This window comes from Lissotriton vulgaris, chromosome 1_1, assembly GCF_964263255.1.
Source record: "Lissotriton vulgaris chromosome 1_1, aLisVul1.2, whole genome shotgun sequence".
NCBI classification, from domain to species: Eukaryota; Metazoa; Chordata; class Amphibia; order Caudata; family Salamandridae; genus Lissotriton; species Lissotriton vulgaris.
The window spans coordinates 315,254,034-315,277,331 of NC_141685.1; the positions used below are offsets into that span (position 1 = coordinate 315,254,034).

General features: G+C 47.6%; 1 protein-coding gene across 1 annotated transcript in view; it reads left to right on the top strand.

The window, feature by feature from the left end:
* The window catches only part of LOC147747110 (vitamin D3 hydroxylase-associated protein-like), a 394,497-nt gene extending 372,210 nt beyond the window's left edge, over nucleotides 1-22,287 (top strand). Inside the window, exons 14-15 of the mRNA XM_086952361.1 lie at nucleotides 8,065-8,210; nucleotides 21,933-22,287. Coding sequence (XP_086808487.1) covers nucleotides 8,065-8,210; nucleotides 21,933-22,058 — 272 coding nt within the window. The 3' untranslated portion in view covers nucleotides 22,059-22,287. The remainder of the gene's footprint in view (nucleotides 1-8,064; nucleotides 8,211-21,932) is intronic.
* Nucleotides 22,288-23,298: the final 1,011 nt, after the last annotated feature.

Sequence of the window (23,298 nt, forward strand, 5' to 3'; positions counted from 1 at the left end):
TGCCATCCTTCCAGTTCTAACCAAAGGAGAGCCAAATCGTCCCACAGAGAGCCGAGGCAGCCTGCACCCACACATGGGAAGGAAGCGCTTGACGGATCAAAGCACCTCCCGGCGCAAACCCAAGGAAGAGAGCAGTTGGTCAGGGCAAGCCTCTCCAATGCATATCCCAATCAATGGAGGTCTGGCCTGTGGTACACCCACCACCTTATGCTCGGAGAAAGAGGCGCTTTGCCAGAGAAATACACACCAGACTGGGGTTACCAAGCGCTAGGGACATGCCTCCAGCGAGCCCATAGTCAGGTAATGTACGATGCCACCTTTGCTCCAGCGTTTTTAGACTGCTAAAAACATTATTATTGTGTTGGCTCTGTTTTTTCGTTTTATATATAAAAAACAATTTGCATTATCCCGTATTCCCTTCTCATTGACCGTAGACCAAAGTATTTTAGAAAAATAACTTTTTTTTAACATTAAAGTCATATCTTAAGGGGACTCAACCCTGACGTATACTCAGCACATCTGTATTTTAACCCAGAGATGAGAGAATCCACATCCAAATGAAACAAGTGGCCGAGATTGTCCCGGCACCCTCGAAAGTGAAAGGGCGCATAGCTCGCTGAAAGTAAACAAAGCATGTCACGCAATAACCACTCCACGCTGGTGCTTTAGCGTAAAAGGCCATTTATTAGGACGGGTTGACAATCAATTCAAAATAACACCAATAAACAGTTAACAATCCCCCCTCAATTCTTCCACACATCATCCACTCTGATCCTCCACTTACTCAACTCCCCAATTCATGCCACAACCTCTTCACTAATATCATTCACTTCCACCCTTCTCATTTAGCCTCCTCCAATATCTACATCGCACTCCTGCCTGCCACACCCCCATCCTGCACTTGTATCTCCCTCGTTGGAAGGGTGATTCTGCCCATCATGGACTCCCCACGCCTCCCAAGTACCGCCAACCAGGGAACCCCCGGAGGGCGGTTACCTGCCCTACCCAAACCAGTGCACCTTTCGACCTCAGTCACGCCGACACCAGATAGACTCATTCCACAACAGACTGATAGCAGCCTGCATTTCCATCAAACAATACGCATTTCCCATGTACGAAAGGTGCCCTCCGTCGTCTTGAAAAAGAAGGTGTTCCTCTGGACGCAGGCCCGTGTGAGCAATCACTTTGACCCCTTTCTCAGCACAAAAAAGTCTCATGGCCCTATTCAACTTATGGCGCGCCCTTTCAATGACTGCGGGCTTCATTGCCCCTCTCCAAACACGTTGTGGCACAAACTCTGTCCGAACAATACAGGCGTCAGCCAGATTGCTCCTCATGGCTTCTAAGTCCCGTTGCATCAAATGTAGCAAAGCCACTCCCAACTGCTTGACTAAGTAATTTTCCCCCAAATGGAGCACAATCATGTCCGGGCAACCCAGTTGAGCCACCTTCCTCGTCAGTCAGGGCAGCAAATTGCCCCAACGCATACCACTCTTACCCCACCACTGGACCTCATGATGGCTGCTCCTCAGTCCCAGGCTACGGCCGTATACCTGTCTGTCCGCATATTTCTAGGCCCAATGAACAAAGGAATGCCCAACAATCCAGGTAACCGTCTTGGCCCCTGGACGCAACCTATGAAGAAAAAGAGATTAGCACCACAGCAAAACCAGAAACCGCGTCACTGCGGAAAAAAAACAAACGGCTCCCTTAAACACCCATCCCCTTGATCCTTATTTGCGCACATAGCGTTCACAACAGCGAAACCACCAGCGCCCGATACTTTTAATGGCATTCCAAGACCACCCCAAACATGCCACTGCCGTGGCTGCACCTATCCGAAAAGAATGAGTCCCGTACCGAGAAGGATCCCTACCTATGCGCCACAGCGCCATCCGCAACACCACCAACAACTGAAAAGAAGACACCCTCCTCTGAGAGGCACGCCAAAAAATTTCTCCCGACGACTTCTGCACCCTGCTGCAAAAAGCTCTCCACTCGCGCACCGGGCACACCTCCACGCAACCACTCTCCCCCAACCATACCCACTTGCCACGTCCACCTTGGTCTGTCTTTGAATGACCCAACCAGGCAGATTCCCACATGCGACTCATCCAACCGCACGTCCTCAAACTGCCGCCCAGACGCACCCCTCGCTCCCAGCAATTCAGACACCCAAAAAGCCCCAAAGAACATCCAAATCATGCACAAACGAAGCAACGCTACCTCCGGGTAATCATAACAACAAAGGGGCAACTCCGCCAACAGGCCTTGCAGCAACTCAAACGTGATGGCCTCCCGTGGCCCCTCGCCCCCTACCCCCCCGTTCACGCACCCAACCTTTCAGCATTCTACTCGGTAAAGGAGACCTAGCCGTATCAAAACCGAAATAAACCATGCTGTAAAAGGAAATCCCTGCCAGTTTGCCTGAAATAGTAGTCTGAGACAGCCCCTTATCCATGCAATGTAACACAAAACGAAACACACCTTGCTCACATTCACTTTCGGGCATACGCCATGTGCTCCTGATCCAACCCAAAACCGCTCCAAATTCAGACCATGCCAATCTGTAGGAGCGCCTTGTGGAGTCCGCAATGGATTTTTCAGCCAACCCCACAACACTCAGTCCCCCCAGGCCCAGATACTCTCGGGCACCTTGGTCTTGCAAGCTTCCGCTCCCTGCTCCAGCCTCCTGAAACGCTGCCACTGCGAACGAGACAACGCATCCGCAATGTCATTGCTTGCACCTAGGACATGTTGCGCACGAAAAAGCACATTGGAACGCAAACACAGCAGCATGAAGCTTCACAGCAAGTGCAGCACCTGCAAAACCCTTGCCTTCTGGTCATTCACCAAATCCACCACCATCCTGTTATCCACATGAAAAAGCACCGACCTGTTCTGAAATTCTGGCCGCCAAACCTGCAATGCCATCAATAAAGGAAAGAACTCCATGAAGGCAATGCTCCGTCCCTGCCGCAACCAATGATCCAGCCACTGCTCTGCACACCATCTCCCCTCCCAGAAAATTACAAAACCAGCTGCACCTGCCGCGTCCAAATAGAGCTGCACCTGCCACACCGTCTTATCATGTCCAAAATCCATAGATACGCCATTGAAGTCTTCCAAAAATGTCAGCCAAACTCGGAGATCCGACCGGACCCCCAAAGTGACACGGACCCTGTGGTGAGGAAGGACCGCCCCTGACATGGCCATGCCAAGGCGCCTACAAAATATCCTCCCTGCCCTCACCACCCGGCACGCAAAGTTCAGAAAGCCCAAAAGACGCTGCACTGACCGCAAATCAATCTTTCGGACCTCCACCACCTGCAACAGAAACACCTGAATCTCTGACACCTTCTGCTCTGGCAAGCGCGCTTCCTATGACATTAAATCAAGCTCAATACCCAAAAAGGTCAAACAGCAACCGGGCCCTGCCTTCTTCTCAAGCGCCAAAGGAACTCCAAACAACTGCGCCAAACTCTGAAACTGTGCCAACACCACCCCACACTCGCCACTCTCTCCTCGTCCCACAAACAAAAAATCATCCAAATAGTGCGACACCAGCCGGTGTCCACTCCGGTCCACAAAGGCCCACTGCAGAAACGAACTGAAGATCTCAAAAAGCGCACAGGAAATCGCACACCCCATCGGCAAGACCCTGTCCACAAAAATGGCCCCTGCAACTGCATTCCAAGCAAAGAGAAGTCAGCCGGATGAATGGGAAGGAGGCAAAATGCCGACTTGATGTCACATTTGGCCAATTCCGCCCCCCGACCACACCTCCGCACCAAACCAATGGCATCATCGACCGATGCATACAACACCCTGGAGTCTTCTTCCGCAATGAAATCATTCACCGAACTCCCCTCCGGCCATGACAGATGATGAATCAGCCTGAACTCCCCTTGCTCCTTCTTAGGGACCACCCCAAAGGTGAAATAATTAGGTCCGACATCGTCCATGCGTCAAACGGGCCCGCAATCCTGCCTTCCCTCACTTCCTTCTGCAATTTCTCCTCCACCACCTTCGGCAATTCCTTCGCAGACCTCAGATTCCCCGCCAACCTTCTCTCCCGAGACCCTGATACCCTACCCAATAACCTTCTGTAAACCCCCAATGCAACTTTAAAGCTGCCTCTCTATCAGGGTACTGAGAGAGCCATGGACCCATGGCCACCACATCAACCGGTGTAGGGGCCCTTTGGCCCAGACTGTCCCTGGCCCTTTGTAATCCTCCACTGCTCGGAAGTTGTGGCCAGCGTGAAACACTGCGTAACCGGATGACGCCCCCCACACTTGGAACACTCATGCTTGAATCTACAGGGGTATCGAGTGCAGAGGCCTTTATTAAAATTCCAACATGCTCCAAAGGTGGCTCCCCCAGACTTGGGCTGCTAACCCGCAGTCCCTGTGTAGGTAGCTTGACTCCCTGCTCCCGCGGAAGATCCCTGACCACCCGCCCCAGACTAGGCGGGACGCGACTGAAAGGACCGGTAGGCGACCGGAAGGCCACTCGCTGTGTGAGTAGATGCCGCTGCCTGGGTAGATGACATCCATTGAACCCAAAGTTCCTGATCAATATCCCCCCAAGGCTTGTCTGGGTTAACGCTAATCCTGGCCCTAAACTCCTCATCATAACTGAGCCAAGCAAATCCTCCAAAATGCAACTGTGCTTTACTGATGACATCCATATATTTGAAAAGAGCTATCTCCCTGTCCCCATGCTTCTCACAATAAATACTGACATAAATCAAAAACGCCTACGTCCAATTTTCCATCGTAACAGGTACCCTCGGCCGCCGCGTCAACTCCCATTTCTCCTCCTTGGACCCCTCTTTGGCCTGAATCTCTCTGTGCAACAGTTTAAAAACATCTACATACTCATGCTTCCATATCCTTGCCCTCGTCTTTTCCAACAAATGAGACCCAAGTAGCATTGCCAAGCCCATATAGGGCAACTTCTTCTTGTGCTTATCAGGTTCCTCAGGTTTATCATTTTGCACACTGGCGACCACCACCTGTGCTTTCCCATCTCCCACCTTCCCCCGGAACCCCCTTGTGCCACCCCGTCTCTGACAGACCCATTGCCTACCCCCACCTACCTGCACGCCTTCTTACAACCCCCTTTGGCCGCATCCTCTCACGCATCCCACCATGCACCCTCACCTGAGAGTTTGAAGGGCACCTCCCGGTCCTTCCGTCTGGCATCCACCGTCTTCACTCCCACCTGCGAGACCCGACTGGTCTGTGTCCCCTGTAACACACCAACCTTCTCGGTTGCCGCTGCATCCTTCCCCAAGCACCCTTCTTCACGCTACTCCCCTTCTACCAACTCATCCTCACCCTCGTCATAGTCCAATTGCTCCTCATCCACAACTTCAACCACAGCTCTCCGCATCTCACTCACCACTCTCTTCGCACCCTTTCCTCTCACCCCAGGCACAAAATCGCACTCCTGTACAGCTCCTGCCCGATCCCGCGATGGAGGGCAGGCCGCTGCGAACCCCCCTGCTGCTTTGCCCCAGCGTTTGGAAGCCATTTTGCGCCCCGCCGGCCCACCCTTGCCTCTGCCAGCTGTCACCACTGGCGTGTGCCCCCCCAGGCCTTGTGCGCCTTCAGGTCTCAATGCCGCCAAAGCAGTCCCTGTCCCCACTACCCAGACCCACTCACCGCTGTGCCCTGTGGCCCTCTTACTCTGGCCTCTACCTGCACCTGCGACCGGCCCGGGCGCCGGGGGTTCCATCCACCCGGACACCCCTCCCCATCAAGCTTCCCTGGCTGCACATAAAGCCTGCCATTTCTGTTCCATCTCTGCTATGATACTGTGCTGGTCACAGGCCCTCTCCTCCGGGGACATGCCTGCCCACTGCAAACGTCCAGGGGTCCTGACCCACCCCACCACCAACTAACCCAGCACCCAGGGGGGGACCCGGGGGGGCCCCCCGCCAGGTATGTCACACCTGCTTGCATTGCGTGTGCCCTCAGGGGGCCCTTCCCCTTGGAACCCTGCAGCTTGACCACCCCTTTCCTCCCACAGGACAGGTCCACAGGTTGCTCCACCAGATCTCCCCATCCCCCTCCTCAGACCCCTCCACGGACAGACATAGGACAAACTCCTCCCCAGCTGGCACCTCAGTGGCACTCTCTCCCTCACTGGCCTCACTAGAGTCCTCCTGCACCTCCCCAAAACCCCCCCAGACAGCACCTGGAGATCCCAGTGGTCACTGTGGCCTCCCAGGCCCCCAGACAACCCCTGACCACTGCCAGGCACCCCACCCCCACTGCCTGCTTTCCGAGGCTGCTCCAGTGCAGCCGGCTCACTCCGTGTGCACGCGGGCAGACTCACACACCTCCCACCGTGCTTCCCTGCCTCCACTGATTTACCTCCCCGCCCGACCTATTCTCGCCGGTGGCAGGCCGCCACCGCCGCCGCCACCCCCGCGGAAGCCGAGCGAGGCGTCCGGGTCATTCCGCCCACGCCTGCTCGAGGACACCGGGCTGTAGGAGGTCAGATCTCCCAGCACGGCCCAGCACCAGAAGCGCGTCGCGAACCGCCGCAGCGTCAGGCTCCGCCATAACCGCCCCCACCAACACGTCACCACCTACCTGCCTGTAAGGATTATGCAAATGCCGCATTGCCTACCAAGAGACACGCTCACACCGGGGCACCGGAGGATCGTGTTCCCTCATCCTCAGCACGTGTTCGCCTCAAATCCAAACCCGAGCCAAGGCCTACCCTAACACTCCTCAAACTTTTCCTAACCTAACCCTGCTGGCACTGGGACAGGAAGAGGAAGGACTTCCTCTCCTGTCCCCTTAAACAACCTAGCCCTAACCCTCACCCCTAATCCCACCCCTAGCCTACCTACACCCTGTCCTAGCTATAGTGCGAACACCCCAGGGGAAGACTGATCTGCCGACCTCACTTACCCTGGGGGCCTCAAGTAGGACAAACTCAAAGACTCTAGTAGTGCTTATGGTGTAAGAACTGAAGTAAAATGGCCAGTATCCATGGGAGGAATCAAATGACGACACAAAGAGGAATCAAAGGACGGACTAACAAGCCTATTTGGGAACCAAAAGCCAGCATTTACGAAGGACAAAGACACAGGCCAATGACACATATGGGCCGGTTAGTGGGCGGGGCTTCTCTACTGTATTGTATCGGAGATCTTCCCTAGAGCGCACTTACTCTAGGCTCGACCTAAAAATGGGCTGTTATGTATTGTAATGTAATGGAACATGCATTAACCTGCTTTTACCTCAAATATAGCCTTGCATTTTAAATTGAAATGTGGACAAGTCTACAAAGGTTTCGGTCCACTTCCTGTAGGTCATCTCAAGGGTTATTGGAGCAATGTACTCTGCTCAAGTTTTTGCCCTGGTACTAAACTTTAATTTGCAGTAAACAATGCTTCATTTCTCAGCACTGGAATTGAGTCTTAACCAGCTGGTTAGCGGTTGTGAAAGCTATCTCTGTGCCAAAACTATATTCAGGATGAACACTAGCAAATTATTCTGACTATGCCTCAGTATACTGTGTCAGCACCAGGACACATGTAGCACCAATTCACATTCAAGCTCCTCCGGTAGTCTACCAAATAGAACCCATTTTATCAACTTTAGAATAGGGAAAGATTGATTTAAAACATTATAAAGTATAAACAGCTGTATTGTGCTCTTGGAGCTATTTTCTGATGATTGAAACTTGTAACCAGCAACTGCAGAAAGATCTCGCTAGCCAGTGAATTAATCTCCTTAGTTATATTTACTATGATAAACGTTGCTATTTGCTGTGTACACATTCATCTATGCCATGGACGTGCAGTCTTTTCTACCACTTCCAATTGCCCTCACATTTTTGGCTTTCAGGGTGCATTTATTCTATTTCCAGCATTACACCTCTCTACTGCTCATGGTATAAAAGAGGTGAACACATTATTGCAGAGTTGGGAAGGTTTATGTTCCATGTCCTCCAATATTTAAACTGCAGTAACTGCCTTTTTACATAGTAGGGCATGCACATTTTTTACTGTGTAGTTTATTTCTGTTTCTTGTACAGCTCCCATTTGCTATACAGTGCTGTTCAATATCCTGAACTTCCCTGCTGGTGTGGTACCTATCGGTAAAGTGACGGAGGAAGATGAGAGGCAGATGAAGAATTACGGAAGTGGCTATGATGATGAGTGGGACAAGCTGATGAAAAAGGTCAGTGTATATCTATTGCCTTAATTACTGGGACCTGCCCAAGCCCAGCATCTGGGGACAGCTTCTGATTCCTGACTTGCGTTACTGAGCACGTTTGAAGCAGGCAGTGCTGCAGCAGGGTTATTACTCTCTGGGGTGTTTTACCAAACTATCTAAGAGAAAATATTGTGATACATATCGTAACTAAGAATACTAAGATTATAGGTTTTTAATCTCGTAAAAAATATTGTTGCTTACCATACTGTTGTGTTAAATGTTGATTTTACATTTTTTGCATGTGTTTACATAAAATATATGTTATTTAAAATTGCAATATGCAAAAGAAAGAATTGATGGATGAAATGCTGGGCAATGTAAACATTCACCCCCCAGTCACAAGGATCTGGGTTAAATCCATCATTCTTTTGCTGACCATACCACCCCAGTCCGGACCCAGCCATATGCAAATCAGTCATGACCCTGTTTCTCGTCGACCAGTCCAGCCCGAACTGCCAAGCTAGGTCCGCCCTGGACCGGAAACAAGCATCCTGTGACCGGTTTCAGTGTATCACCCTTCATCAGCCAGGCTAACTTGAATCCATTGGTGTACTGAGCATGGGACCCACGTCTGGGCATACCCTTCCCACGTAGGGCGACATGTGCAAAAGAAACAATTGATGAATGGAATGCTGGACAATACAAAAATCCAACACCAGTCACAAGGATCTGGGTTAAATCCATCATTCTTTTGCTCACCACAACACCCCAGTTTGGATCCAGCCATATGCAGATCAGTCTTAACCCTGTTGCTTGTGGGAACAGTCCAGGCCGAACTGCCAAGCCAGGTCCTTCCTGTACCGTAAACAAGCATCCTGGGACCGGTTTCAGGGCATCACCCTTCATTAGCCAGGATAGCTTGAATCCAGTGGCGTAGTGAGCATGGGACCCACGTCTGGGCATACCCTTCCCACTTAGGGCGACAATTGCAAAAGAAACAATTGCCTGGCAGTTCGGGCTGGATTGTACCCATGAGGCACAGGGTCAAGACTGAATTGCATATGGCAGTGTTCAAACTGGAATGGCATGGTGAGCAAAAAACAATGGTTTTTGGCCCATATCTCTGTACTGTGGTGAATGTATGACATTATTTTGCATTTTGTCCAACAATTAGTCTTTTTGCATTGGTCACCCTGAGTGGGACGGGCATGCCTAGACATGGGTCCTGTGCTCTCCATGCCACTGGAGTCAAGCTATCCTGGCTGATGAGGGGTGAAACCATGAAATCGTTCCTAGGATGCTTGTTTCTAGTCCAGGGATGACCTGGCCTGGCAGTTCGGGCTGGCCTGAACCTATAGGGTACAGGGTAAAGACTGATTTGCGTGTGGCTGGTTTCAAACTGGAATGGCATGGTGAACAAAAAAGTGACGGATTTAGTCCCACATCTCTGTATTGCCGTGAATGTATGACATTGTTCTGCATTCTATTCATCAAATGTTCTTTTTGCATTTGTCACCCCGAGTGGGATGGACATGCTCAGACGTGTGTCCCGTGCTCTCCATGCCACTGGAGTCAAGCTATCCTGGCTGATGAGTGGTGAAACCCCGAAACTAGTCCTAGGATACTTGTTTCCAGTCAAGTGAGGACCTGGCCTGGCAGTAAGGCACAGGGTCAAGACTTATTTGCATATGGCTGGGTTCAAACTGGAATGGCTTTTTGCATTTGTCACCCCGAATGGGATGGGCATGCTCAGATGTGTGTCCCGTGCTCTCCATGCCTCTGGAGTCAAGCTATCCTGGCTGATGAGGGGTGAAACCCCAAAACCTGTCCTAGAATGCTGTTTCCAGTCCAGGGAGGACCTGGCCTGGCAGTTCGGGCAGTACTGTACCCATGAGGCACAGGGTCAAGACTGATGTGCAGTTCTGAAGAAATCTTTTTTAGATTTAAGGATTTTCTTGTTATAGGTGTGTCTGGCCTGGCGGAGAAGTTTAAGATGGGCGGCTGATGGGTGTTTTTTAGAATTCGGTTCTGTTTGCCAGAGGGACCTCTTCTCATTGTTGAGGGATCTGTTGAACCAGGGGTTCCTGTCTTGGATCTGGGTTCTTTTTAGTTTTAGCGGAGCAAGGGCATAAATAATGTTGGATATAGTTGCGGAATAATGTTCAGTGAGGTTGTCGACCGTGGTGAGATTTAGAGGAGGGGGGAGGTCAGCCAATTTCTCATGGTCAAGGTTCTTGGTGTCTCTGATCCATCTTTTGGGGATCACCGGTTGCGGTGTCCATGTCTTGTGAGTGCCGGGCATGAGGAAGGTGATAGCATGGTGGTTAGACCAGTCGCAAGAATCTATGGAGATGAGCTTGACCGCAGATTCCTTGGAGATGATCGAGTATAGACTGGCACCTTTCAAGTGAGTAGGGAGAGAGCAGGCTTGGGTAAGGGCTTGGTCAGCCAAGCAGTCTGTGATGGCGTTGACCTGCAGGTCCTTGGGGTCGTACCAGTGCAAGTTAATGTCGCTAAGGAAAATGTCATTGGAGTTATGGGAGGCCTTGGCAGTGATGATATCCATGAAGTAGTCTGTGTAGGTGTCATTCTTGCCTGGGGGGTGGTAAGGGATGTGCAGTCTGCACTAAAGGATGGTGTTGCTGCAGACGGAGAGAGCAAGATAGTCACAAGAGTCTGTAGGTTTGGGCAGAAGTTCAGTGATAGGGAGGTTGGGGCGATAGATGCAGGCAATGCCTTCCCCCTTTTTTTCCTGATTGCCTGTCCAGCCTTACGATGTGATAGTTGGGCAGAACTAGAAGGTCTAGGCGGGGCGAGGAAGATTCATTTAGCCAGGATTCAGTCAAGATCGCTAAGTCTGCATTTAGGTTCAGGATGAGATTGGCGACATCAGAGGCATGCTTTTCCAAGGGCGGCAGTTGATAAGGATACCGGATAAAGGGGGGACAGGATGCATGTCATGACTAGTAGTAGAGGTTTGGACTAGCGCTAGGTTGCTGTTGCCTACCCCTCTGTTGTGGAGAGTAGCTGATCTGTAGGGGTTGCTTGCAACTGTACGTATAGGTTGTTCTTTCCTCAGGTCAGAGGGCATAAGGTTTCATAGCTAATGAGGAAGTCCACAATTTCTTCCTCCGAGAGCTCCAGAGGGCTAGATGTTCCAGGAGTAGGTTTGTAGGCTTGGAGGAGGGCCAGTACTTCTTCCTCTGTGAAGTGGCAGGGTTGTCTGTGAGGGCGCAAGTGTCTCAGAGTTAGAGGAAGGGGTGGCGAAGGGGCTCAGAGGAGGAAGTGGGAGGTAGAGTTCTGCGAAATCCTGATCGAGATTGAGAGCTTGGTGAGGTGCAGGACGTTCTTTAGGTCCATAATGGAATTGTGGATGCTCAAGGTTAATTCGGTAGTTTTGCAGTGGAGAGTGTCCAAATCCATAAAAGAGGGGTGCTTTTGCTGGTAGGGTGCCAATGGTATGGGGACAGAACTGGTGGAGAGTGCAATAGGTCCCGTAAGGAAGCTAGATTGGCCAGAGTCGTGAGTTTCAATACCTCCGCAATAGAAAGGATTTGAGGTTGAAGGTTTGGGGAGACTTCTGGTGGCTTGTGCTGGTGGCCGGGTAGATGGGCCAGGATGTCTGGAGGGTTGGACCAAGGGGGGTTATCAGTATCCATAGGAGAGGGATGAGAATGTAGGTTGGAGGTCAGGGGTAGGGGCACGTTGGAGTTGGTAAGCGCTGGATACATGGTAGGGGGGCTCTGTTGACCTGTGTTGGGAGCCCTGTCATGGATGGATGTAGAAAGGGTATGTTCCCTTGGTGGATTTTGCAGGGGAGGGTGGGGGGGAGCGAGGATGAGGGGGGTTGTGCACATATTTTTTAAGGAGAGAGAAGATGTCCGCAAATTTGTAGGTGGAGCTTGGATCAGGATGATGCCGTTTTTGTGATGGTGATGGTGAGGTCAGCACGCATGTTTGCAGATGGTGCGATTGTGAGTTTGTTGCAGTGTGGAATTTTCCTAGTATTATGTACGTTGAGGAGATTCAAGAATGTTTTGCGCCAGAGCGACGTTCTCCTGGAGTAGAAGATAAGGTCATTAATGATTGTGCGCTGGAGCGAAGGTCGGAAACTAGGGTCTCAGGATGCCTTTTCAGGATGGAGTGATTGAAGGATTTAGCATCCGTTTTGGAGAGGTTGGGAGGATAGATAAAGTTGTAGGAGCTGTCGTCCGTGGGGGTCACGCCAGGTCCTGCCATGTTGGGGAGAGTGTGGATGCTCTTGCCCAGGGGGTCGGTTTATAGTAGTGAGGTATGTGGTCGGTCAAAGTGCCCACAAAGATCTGCCCTATGAGCTAGGCTAATCTAAAGAGTGCACAATGATGCCACAATGCGTTGCCCCCTCTAAGGGTGCACAATGTAGTAAGGGTCCAGAGCTTCAGAACAAAAGGAGTACTAGGACCGATTTAAAAACAATGCCAGGATGGCAGCTACAGAAGCTCAAGTGGTCCTCATTTAATAGTCCCAGATACACTTTGAGCAATCCTCTTTCGCTTTCCCTGAGGAGGGATATGAGAGGACAGAGAGATTGATCAGTCCTCTTTCTATTCCTATGAATGCTTTGGGGCAGTCTTCTTTCACTTTTTATGGGGAGGGGCATGTGGAGTCATTTTCAGGCTCCCAGGAAAATGGAGAATCGGTTGCACATACCATATTTTTTAAGATGGCTGAGCCGGGTAGGCTCAGAAGCCGCCATGTTAGGGCCAGGCAGCAAGAAAGTGGTTAGATCATCTGGACATTAACCAATATGGGAGAAGAGCGAAAGAACTGTTGCCATCAACCAGATCCAGAACAGGGAGGTAAACAATGGTCATGGTGCAAGCGAACACCCGCGGGGCGGGGACCGCTACATGCTGATGCAGCCTCTGGTGTATGCGGTCACAGAGCACATAGCGGGGCAGCACGGACCTCGGGACTGGCTTAGGCGCTCACCCAGAAGTGCCGATTAGTGCGCGATATAGAGACCGGGCCGCAGAAGGCAATGCAGTCTCCTTACCGGGCTTGGGCGCTCACGAGCGTCGACGGAGCAATAAATCCTGAGCAAAGGGGGCTCGTCAGGGTCAAGGTAGCATCTTCACAAATCCTCACTAATCAGCCCGCAGCCCCAGTGTTGTTCTATCCAGCACAGCATCTGCCTCCCGCAACTTCAGCGGGGCGAGGTGGGATTGGCCAGCGGATGCTGCAAATCCTGAGAGTCGGCGCGACCGCCCCGTAGAGGCAGGCTTGACGGGGTCTGAGAGGCACCAGGTGCACTTGCCCCACTTGCCCACAGCCTGCAGCAGCCTGCGGTCACCAGTTTCGCCTCGCGGCCACAGCGCAGCTCTGGCCGTCTCACGACTATGCAGTGGTGAGCGAGACCGACCGGCATTGAGGGGCACTCATTTGATTAGTCCCATGGTCTCAGCGCAGCTCCAGCCGTCCCTTGTCTCTGCAGCCGCGAGCGAGACTGACCAGCATTATCACTGCTTTTATCGGCAGGAAACTGCTGCTAAAGTGGCGATAATGGGCTTGATAATATGCCCATGGGAATTCCCATAGAAGCCCAGGTAAAGACCAGAACCTGGGCTTCTATGCCAATTCACAAGGGCATATCACCAAGCCGATTATCACTCCTTTAGCTGCAGTTTCCTGCTGATAAAAGCAGCCATAATGTATCGCCCTTGCTTGATAATATGGCCCCTAGAGAGGTGGATAAGGAATGAGTGTTGTGCCATCCAGAGACAAATGGGGTGATAGAAAGACTTAATAAAATCATGAAGGAATAGATACAATTAGCAAGAGTGTTAAGGAGCGAAAGGGCAGATGTATCACCATTGTATTTCGTGTGTGTTTGTTGCTTTGGTGGCCAGCGTGCACCGGCAGTTGGAGGCAGGCACCAGGACTCGAAGCCCCAGGAACCAGCGGGGCCGTGAGCAGACCGACAGCCCCTCCCACACCATCAACGGGGGCTACATTAACAACTCGCGTCTCCCGCTTCGTGTGTGTTTGTTGCTTTGGCAGCCAGCGTGCACCGGCAGTTGGGGGAAAGCACCAGGACTCGAAGCCCCCGGAACCAGCGGGGCCGTGAGCAGACCGACAGCCCCTCCCACATCATCATCGGGGGTATTTAGTCCCGTGCAGTTTCCCGGGACGCGCGCAGGCGGGTGCCTGGCTAAGCCCGGGCAAAGGGCGGGCCGTCTGTGGCCGTCAGGGGCCGGAAGAGGCTGGGTCGGGCTATTTCCCTGACATTTGCAAAGAGGGCCTTGGACAAAAAGGTGCTGTTGCCTTTTAACATTGTATTAAGATTGAAATCCCGCAGGACTAATCCATTTACACTTCTGGCACCCACAAGGGCCTATTAAGGATACGGCGAAATCTTTGTGTGTGAAGATCGTAATTCTATATTATATTGGTGTGCATAGTCTACTCCCTTTAATATCCGGAAGCTCTAAAGATGGGCAAAAGGGCTTGTGCGGTCAAAAAACAAATCCCAGTTCCGCCCAAACCTAGCGCTAAGCCCACATTTATAGATAGGATGTTGGAGAAAGCCCTCGGAGCAGTGGCCTCAGAAATAGAACGGACCGAGAGGCGCTTATCCATCACACCAAATCTAGAATTTGAATCGTTGAATCTCAGCCCTTCGTGTGAAATAGAAGCCCTATCAACAGAGCTATCTAATGACACAATGAGCACGGAGTCTCCGAATTGTAGTGCTCCAATTCAGTTAGGCAGAAACACCGTTGGTGTCTAATCTTCAGCTCCAAATGAGAGCCGTCATTAAGGAGGAGCTCAGACCTATATTAGAAAGGTTAGAAGGGCTGAATGCAATTCTGAACGAAGGGTTAAAATCAAGGGAGATAACTAAGACCAACATTACCTCTGATATCATGACAAGTGAGCAGGCCACCAATAGCCACCCAGTAGACAGACACTGTTCTATTCCGCATGTAAGAGCGCCTTCATTAAACATAAATGTAAATTCAGATTGTGTACAACAGGTTAGGGAGCATAATGAAATAAGTACAGCAAAGTCTTCCTTAAACAAAATAAATGTAACAAATAAACATACACTAGCGTCTAAAAGATTAGGGGAAACTCACACTAATCATGGCCAGGTGTTGGAAGAAACGCAACCAGTACGTTAGCCTAATGATAAGACATATTGTCCGTAAATCTTCCCCTTTCTTCAACTCCTTATGTACTAATCTTGGCGGGTGTACCCGAATTAGGAAAGGGACAGACAGAATCCCTTCAAGAATTAAAGTACAAATGTGTCCACTGGTTAGCAAACCATAGCGATTTTGGATATGAAAACATCAAAGAGATGTTATCTACAAGAAGGGTGGGTTGGATTGGCGGACTACACAAGTACATACAAGGAAATTGTATAGTCATTAATTTTAGAAACCCAATGATGACTGAAAGAGTCCTAGCAACGGAGTATGGGAGGAATAAGGGTAATATTCTTTTTTTTTTACCCCTCTAATATACTTCAGCAGTTTGATTACCATCAGCAGTTGGGAAGACCTGTGCACAACAATTTTGTATTCCCAAACATAGGTCAAAACTGGAGAAATCAACCCATTTTTAATATCCTCACCGGGAACAGGTTCAGCCCCCTAGATGGGGTGGATTGACTAACGAAAATCCCCGAAATTACCCAGGGAGTAACATCCTCTGTGTCTACAGATTATGAATATAAGGGATGCCCTATAGGGCTACATCCTCAAAGTGTGGAAGGCCTGGTCGGAGGGAGCATGAGTGGCTCCCGAAGCAGCAACCTCAATGAGGGTTGTTTAGCCCAGATTGAAAGTTCCCAACAGTCTACATCAGAAGGGATATTAGAGCAGGTAGTCCCAGAAATAGGAAGAGTGACAATGAACATTCAGACCATGGAAACTGCTAATAAAAATACACATAACTGTCAGGTTACACGGGTCTTATCTTGGAACGTTGCAGGTATCAATAATTAACTAGATGACCCTGATTGGGCATCCTTTATTAGCCAACATGACATATGCATGTTCCAAGAAACATGGGCAAGAGGAAAGGTAACCAAATTGGGTTACGCCTCCTTTAGCATTCCGGCAACATCAGGAGTGTAGGGGGACCGTCAGGGGGCCTAACCACATGGGTAGGTGTTCACCTGGGTTCTACAGCTGTGCAACTCGATACAGGCTCTATTGATATATTGTGTGTCCTACTGCAGTTTCCTTCTAAATCCCGATTGTTTTAATTAATGTGTACTCAAGACCTACCGCTATGGGTAAAGAGTCCACTACTGTGGAGGAATTAAATACATTTTTATGTGCCACCGCTTCAAAACAAATGGTCATCGTAGGAGGGGACTTTAACGGCCAGTTCGAGCCCCTTGAGGGCCTGTTCCTTGACAGTTTATTTGAAGAGGATATTTGTAGACCTGAGGTCAGCTTTTGACCTGGTGCCAAGGGAAAAATTGTGGTCAGTTTTATGTGAGATGGGGGTTTCTGTGTATCTAATCCAGCTTATTAGGCGCTTACATGAAAATAACTACGCGCAAATTAGATATGGCAAGGACTGAAAACTCACAGCACTCATACCTATTAAACGTAGCGTACGCCAGGGCTGCGTTCTTGTGTTAACTTTGTTTAGCCTTTATATTAATGGCCTGATTGATGCCCTGACAATAGAAAGAGACTTATATGCCCCAGAATTAGCCTCACGTAGAATTTCAGCAATGATGTTCGCCGATGAAACCTTTCTGGTAGCTAAATCACCTATGGGGATTCAAAGGGTTCTGGATAGATTTCAGTTATTCTGTAGGGAAAGAGGCTTCGAAATAAATCTACAATAAACGAAATTCATGGTGTTTAATAGTCCAAAGAGCACCCGTCCAAACCCTTCACTTAATGGTAGACCCCTCGAAAGAGTTTCATCCTTCATTTATTAAGGCATCACCATTACTGAATCTATTGATTTGGGGGTCCACATTGTGAAGTCGACATTAAAACTGGCTCAGTCATCAGGGGGCATTATGAAGCTTTCTAGTAAGTCAGGCAGGAGAGCTGTTAGGCCGGCGTTAGAAATCTACAGGGCCCAGGCACGTGGGGGCACACTATGTGGTGCAGAGCTGGGGGTCATCTTAACACTGAGCCGCTATCACAGGTGGAGAACCAGTACATTAGACATTTGTTTAGGCTCCCACCCAGCACCCCGTTAATCCCACTGCGATTAGACGCAGGATTAATGGCAATAGCAGAGGTGTTGAGTCTTAAACCCTTACTGTACTGGTGCCGCCTGTGGACTACTCCTGAAGTTCTGCCCTACAGGTAAGAATTGTCTGAAGTTCTGAAGACAAGGGTTGCTGTTAATATTCCCTGGTTTGCCCATATTAAACATTTGTTAACAGACATGGGCCTGGGGGATGGCTGGGCTGAACCGGAGTTGGCCTGTTTACTAATTTCTAGGAACCAAATGAAGGCTTATTATGAGAACTATAGAATGGCCCTACTTCACACAAGTTCTAAAACAGGTAAACTAACCAAAGCTTTTCTAGAAATAAAAGACAGTGCCAACTTTGAGAAGGTGCTAGGGCCCACATGCATCAATATCGGCTTTTGCCATTTCTAAATTGTGAAAAATAGCGATTCGCAATTTAGAAATCGCAAAAGCCTATGCATGATTATTTTTTCATTTTTTATGCAATTCGGTAAAAATCGCTATTTTTACCAAATCGCATAAAAAATGCAAATTTCAAATTGCGAATTCGCAATTCCCATTCATTCCTATGGGCCAAAATGCCCGTAGGAATCAATGGGAATTCCGAATTCGCTATTTGAAATCGCAATTCATCAATCCATTTCAAGGGTGGAGAGGGGTGTCTAAATGACCCCCCCTGCACCCATGAAATTTACTTTTCAGTAGAAGTTACATACACACATGTCCTAAGGACATGTGTGTCTGTAACTTAACAGTTTAAAAAATGCATTTTTGTGCATTTTTAAACAATTTCCCAAATTACCACGAGGTTGAACTTCGTGGTAATTTGCACTTCCAATTTGAAAAATCGCACATTTTTGGGAAATGATGCATAGCCTTTAAGAAATCGCAAAATTGCGATTTCTTATATGCTATCGCAATTTTAGAAATCGCAAAAAAGTTGCGATTTCTAAAATAGCATGATGCATCCCAAACAGCACTTTTGGAATCTCAAACGGCCGATTTTAAGGAATCGCACCGTTTGCGACTCCAAAAATGCTTGATGCATGTGGGCCTAGATCTTATTAATCCCTGTACCCTAGGCTCGGATTAGTATTCATCTAATGAGGCATATCACTGTACTGGAAGTTATCCAATTTAATTCCTACGCACCCGCCTACTAGAACTTTGAGTTAGGCATTTATCTTCAAATGCCAAACCGTTGAAAACAAATCATTGTTTCTTTGAACATAAAAACAAGGGGGGAGAATCCAGAACTGCTTTTCAACTCGACACGACCACCAGTGACTGCTCAACTGAGACAGTACACAATCCCACACTTAAAACAAAAACAGACATAAAAGTTGTAAAAAATGTGTGGTGAGGAGGAAGGCACCGCACGGGAGAACACCCTCGGGCCGTTTGGCAGATGTTTACCAGTTTCTTGCCCCTTTTTCATCATCGGTCGCCTTACCTCCTCAAAATAAAGTGTCCAAAGAAACAGAACCATCATCATAGTGGAAACCTTATCCAGCCATATCCTCTCATACTAGCTGGAAGAGGAAGAGACTTTGCCCGTGTGTACGATTGATGATACAATCGACAGAAAAGTCTCTTCCTCTTCCAGCTGGTATGAGAGGATATGGCTGGATAAGGTTTCCACTATGATGATGTCCAATACTGGTGCAGTGACCAAGTGGTGAGCCCTGATGAATCTGCTGATATGTTTGTAGGGCAGTGAAACATGTTGGCTATGGGTATTGGTATGCGATATTAAGCTACCAGCCTTTTTAATTCACCGGCACACACCATAACTAATAATAAATTTGTAACTTTGGTGTGACTGCTGATTTTAATCACTTTTTCTGTACCAAGGAGTGATTCCTTGGATGGTTTTGTCTTGCACCTGTCTGTCTGCACACAACACGTGTGGTTCTGTGTGGGATTGTGTACTGTCTCAGTTGAGCAGTCACTGGTGGTCGTGTCGAGTTCAAAAGCAGTTCTGGATTCTCCCCCCTTGTTTTTATGTTCAAAGAAACAATGATTTGTTTTGGACGGTTTGGCATTTGAAGATAAACGCCTAACTCAAAGTTCTAGTAGGCGGGTGCGTAGGAATTAAATTGGATAACTTCCAGCGTAGTGATATGCCTCATTAGATGAATACTAATCCGAGCCTAGGGTACAGGGATTTTTTGGTATTGATGCTTAATGAGTGGAGGGCTATCCCTATAGTGCCCTTATTTCCCTTTTGGCTCCCTATTGTATTGCTAGATCTTATTAAACGTGTGACTGCAAGAAAGCTCTATTTACAATTTAGATTTGGGGTACTGCCACTTTGATGTTTAACATTAAAGTGGAGAGATCAAAATGCGGTCCGGTATCCTGCATGTGATCACTCTGAAGAATCGGTGCTCCATGTCTTCTTTAGTTTCCCCGGCAACCATAAAGCGAGGAAAAGATGGCTGGTGCAGATTTGCAGGAACCTGGGTAGTAATTGTTGCCTTGAGGTGTTTAGGATACTTAAGTATGACCTCAGTATCCCGGTTGTCTACTCAGTTGCAGGATTTCTGTTTTCTATGTGGTGCACCTGAAGGTTTTTTTTTAAAGCATCTAATGATCCATTGGATAAGCTATAGAAAATGATAAAGCTATTATTGTTATCTGGCATAATCTCCATCTGTAACATAGTATATAGTTTTATACTGAAGGGTTTTCCCGTTGCTTTTTATCAAAGTTGTTTATCTAAATTATTCATTTATTTATTGCAGTATGCACTTTCCACTAATATGTATGTGTAGGTGTCAGACTGTACTTTCTTGCTGCTTCCCGTTCTTTTTAATATGGAATCAATGTAATTGTTAAATCAAGCTTATAGTGTATTTAATCGTCTCGAAATGTCACGTTTAAAAAACTCTTCAATGTAATTTGCACAAATGAATGTTTTTAGCTGCGGCGCTATTTTAGGTCACATTGACCGAAATAAAGTTTCTTTGAAAAAATTAAATGTATTTTGTGATTCCTTAATAGCAAATTTTACAGATTCGCTATGAAGGACTCACAAAATGCAATGTACGTAGGTTTCGTTATCAAAATAATGATTCCTATTCCTTCCTTATTTGCGAGTCGCAAATTGTGAGTCGCAAATAAGGAATGGCTCCCAATTCATTTTTATGGGCCAGAGGCCCATAAAAATGAATGGGAATTGAATGGGAATTGCATGCGCAAATTGCCGAGTACACAATAGGTACTCTCAAAATGCGCATGCAATTTCGCGGATGCCAATAGGACACCCTTTAGCATCCCTGAAATATGTATGTGTGCACATGTGGCACGTATGCGCACCACATGGCACTTAGAAAAATTCAAAAAAGTAAGTTTTTCTAGGAAATTGCAAATTACAACCAACGTGAAGTTGGTGGTAATTTGCGATTCCCTAAGGCTAGATCACAAATTTTGGGTGCTTCCAAAATTGCATTTATGGAATCACGATTCCTTAAATGCATTTGCAGAAGAGGGAATCGCAAATTTTTCATTCCTTATTTTGCTATGGCCTTTTGGGATGATAGATCCCATAAGGCTTTTTCCCATTCGCAAACAGGCCAATTCTGCGAATTGACCCATTTGTGAATGGGAAAACGCTTCATACATTTGGCCCGAAGTGTGGTTGTGGGAGTTTGTGTTGAGATTAGAGCACCACCAGGTATTTTGAGTTGGTCCAAATTTAATAATCCCATGGCAATTATTAAGAAATCTTGAAAGCTATAAAAATAGATGATCAGATACTGTGAATTTTAGGTTGGATTTTGGTGCATAATGATGAAAAAGAAAGACAAGAGAGACAGTTGGAAGTTTGTGGGGTGCCTGACTGGTTTGGGGTGTCAGGCAGCTGGTGGTGACTTGGGGGAATCTCAAGGGAGGGGCACTGGTAATATTGGGAAATATGCTTTGAGAACTGTGTATCTGTTAAAGTATATCTCAACTTGAATAACTTCACTCAGTATTTAACCAGAATATTTAAGAGTTTATATCACAAATGGAGTTATTATTTGCACTTTTTTGGTGGTTTTCAGGGTTTTACTGGGTGTTCTTTTCATTTAGCCTTTCTTTTCTCTTCAAATTGGTTTTAGTCTTACCCTAGAGTATTGTTTCTTTTGTTAAGGAAGAACATGTGTGGTGTCTTACTGCTTGGTCGAGTTCAGAGTGGAATGTCCAAGCAGCGACACATGAAACAGATGGGTTGCATCTAGGAACGTATATGGTTCAGTAGGAATATTCTGTTATTTTGTTGCTGTTCATTTGTGGGGTGATTTGCTTAAATCTGCCCTGAACTTACCCGCTTGCCACCTGCATAGTTTTTTCTTATGCTATCCTTAAGTAATTGACAATTTATACTTTGTATATCAGTCCTGCAAACTTTTTTGTTGCTGCTGTTGATGCTCGGCTACTTGATATATGTTCTACTTTCTTCTCTGGATCATCTTTTTTGACTACGGCTCTTAATTCATTTTGTTTCCCTCATATTAGTTATGCTCCTCTTTCTTTCTCTTACAGGCTATAGAGAGTGGTGTGGGACTGCCTCTATCTGTGCAGTGTGTGGCTCTGCCTTGGCAGGAGGAGCTTTGCCTTCGCTTCATGAAGGAAGTGGAAACACTCGCCGCTGCAAAGAAGAAGTTCTAGGGGCTTTAGTTGAACCCGTCAGTGTAGAGGCATTTTGGGTAGAGGGACTAAGGTGGTCAGAGAAGGGGTTTCCAGTAAAAAAAAATGAAAGGCTAATAAAACTAATTTTCAAATGTTTTTTGATAAATCAACATGCATTGAAGTTATTTTTTTATTTCTTTGAATTTTTATTGTCATTTACAGTGTAAAAAATAAACATCTTATTAAATAAATTTAATATGTAATATTTGATACATTGTCATTCATTTCAAAGCCCAATGCAGTGTTTCAAAAGATTGAGAATACAACCGTGTGTGTCACAGAGACAACAACCACTTTGGGGTATACATTTTGTTTCACAACAGAATGCCAAATTGAGCAATCAGTGTTACACTTTATGCCATCTAAAAAAAAGGCTAAATGATCCTTCGTTTTGTCCTGTGGAGTGGAGGTATCTGGGTGGTAGGTGAAAGGAGATGTGATTGTTCAGGTTAGATCGACCTAAGTTGTGTAGTGTCTTGAATGTGTGTGTGAACAGTTGAAATGAGATTGTTTATGCATTGAGACCAATGGAGCTTCCTGAGGTGTGGTGTGGTGCACATTCTGTTTTGGAGGTTGAGGATGAGTCTGGCTGCTGAGTTATGGATGGTTTAGAAGTCTTCTAGTGAGTTGCTTGGTAATCCTGGCATCGAGTGTGTTACCAAAGCCTCCTTTGTTGATGACAGGGGCCTGAGTAACAGGTTTTTAAGTGTTTCTTGGGAGCGATTGAAGATTTTCCTCAGCATCTTCAAGTTGTAGAATCAGGATTCAGGTACGCAGTTGACTTGTGTAGTCAAATCCAGTTTGCTGTCAATAATTATTCAGAGGTTTCTGGCACTGGTGCTGGGTGTGGGTCCGAGTTTGGCTAGCTGCCAGATGCAGTACCATGGTGAGGTGTTCCTGCGGTAGATCACTAATTCTGTTTTGTCTGCGTTGAGTTAGAAACAGTTGACTTTCATCCACTTAGTGACTTTGGTCATGCAGGTGGTGTCTTGCGTTGGGGGTCTTATTTAGAGGAAAAGTATGAGTTGTGTGTCATCATTATAGTGGAGCATGTTGATGTGTGCATAGATGAAGTTGGCCAGAGGGATCATGTATATGTTGAAGAGGGTGGGGCTTAACGATGAACCTTGAGGGACTTCACGGATGAGTTTTCAGGCTTCTAAGTAGTCAGAAGAAAGGCTGACCACTTGTATTCTAGCGATTAAGAAGGAGCAGATGC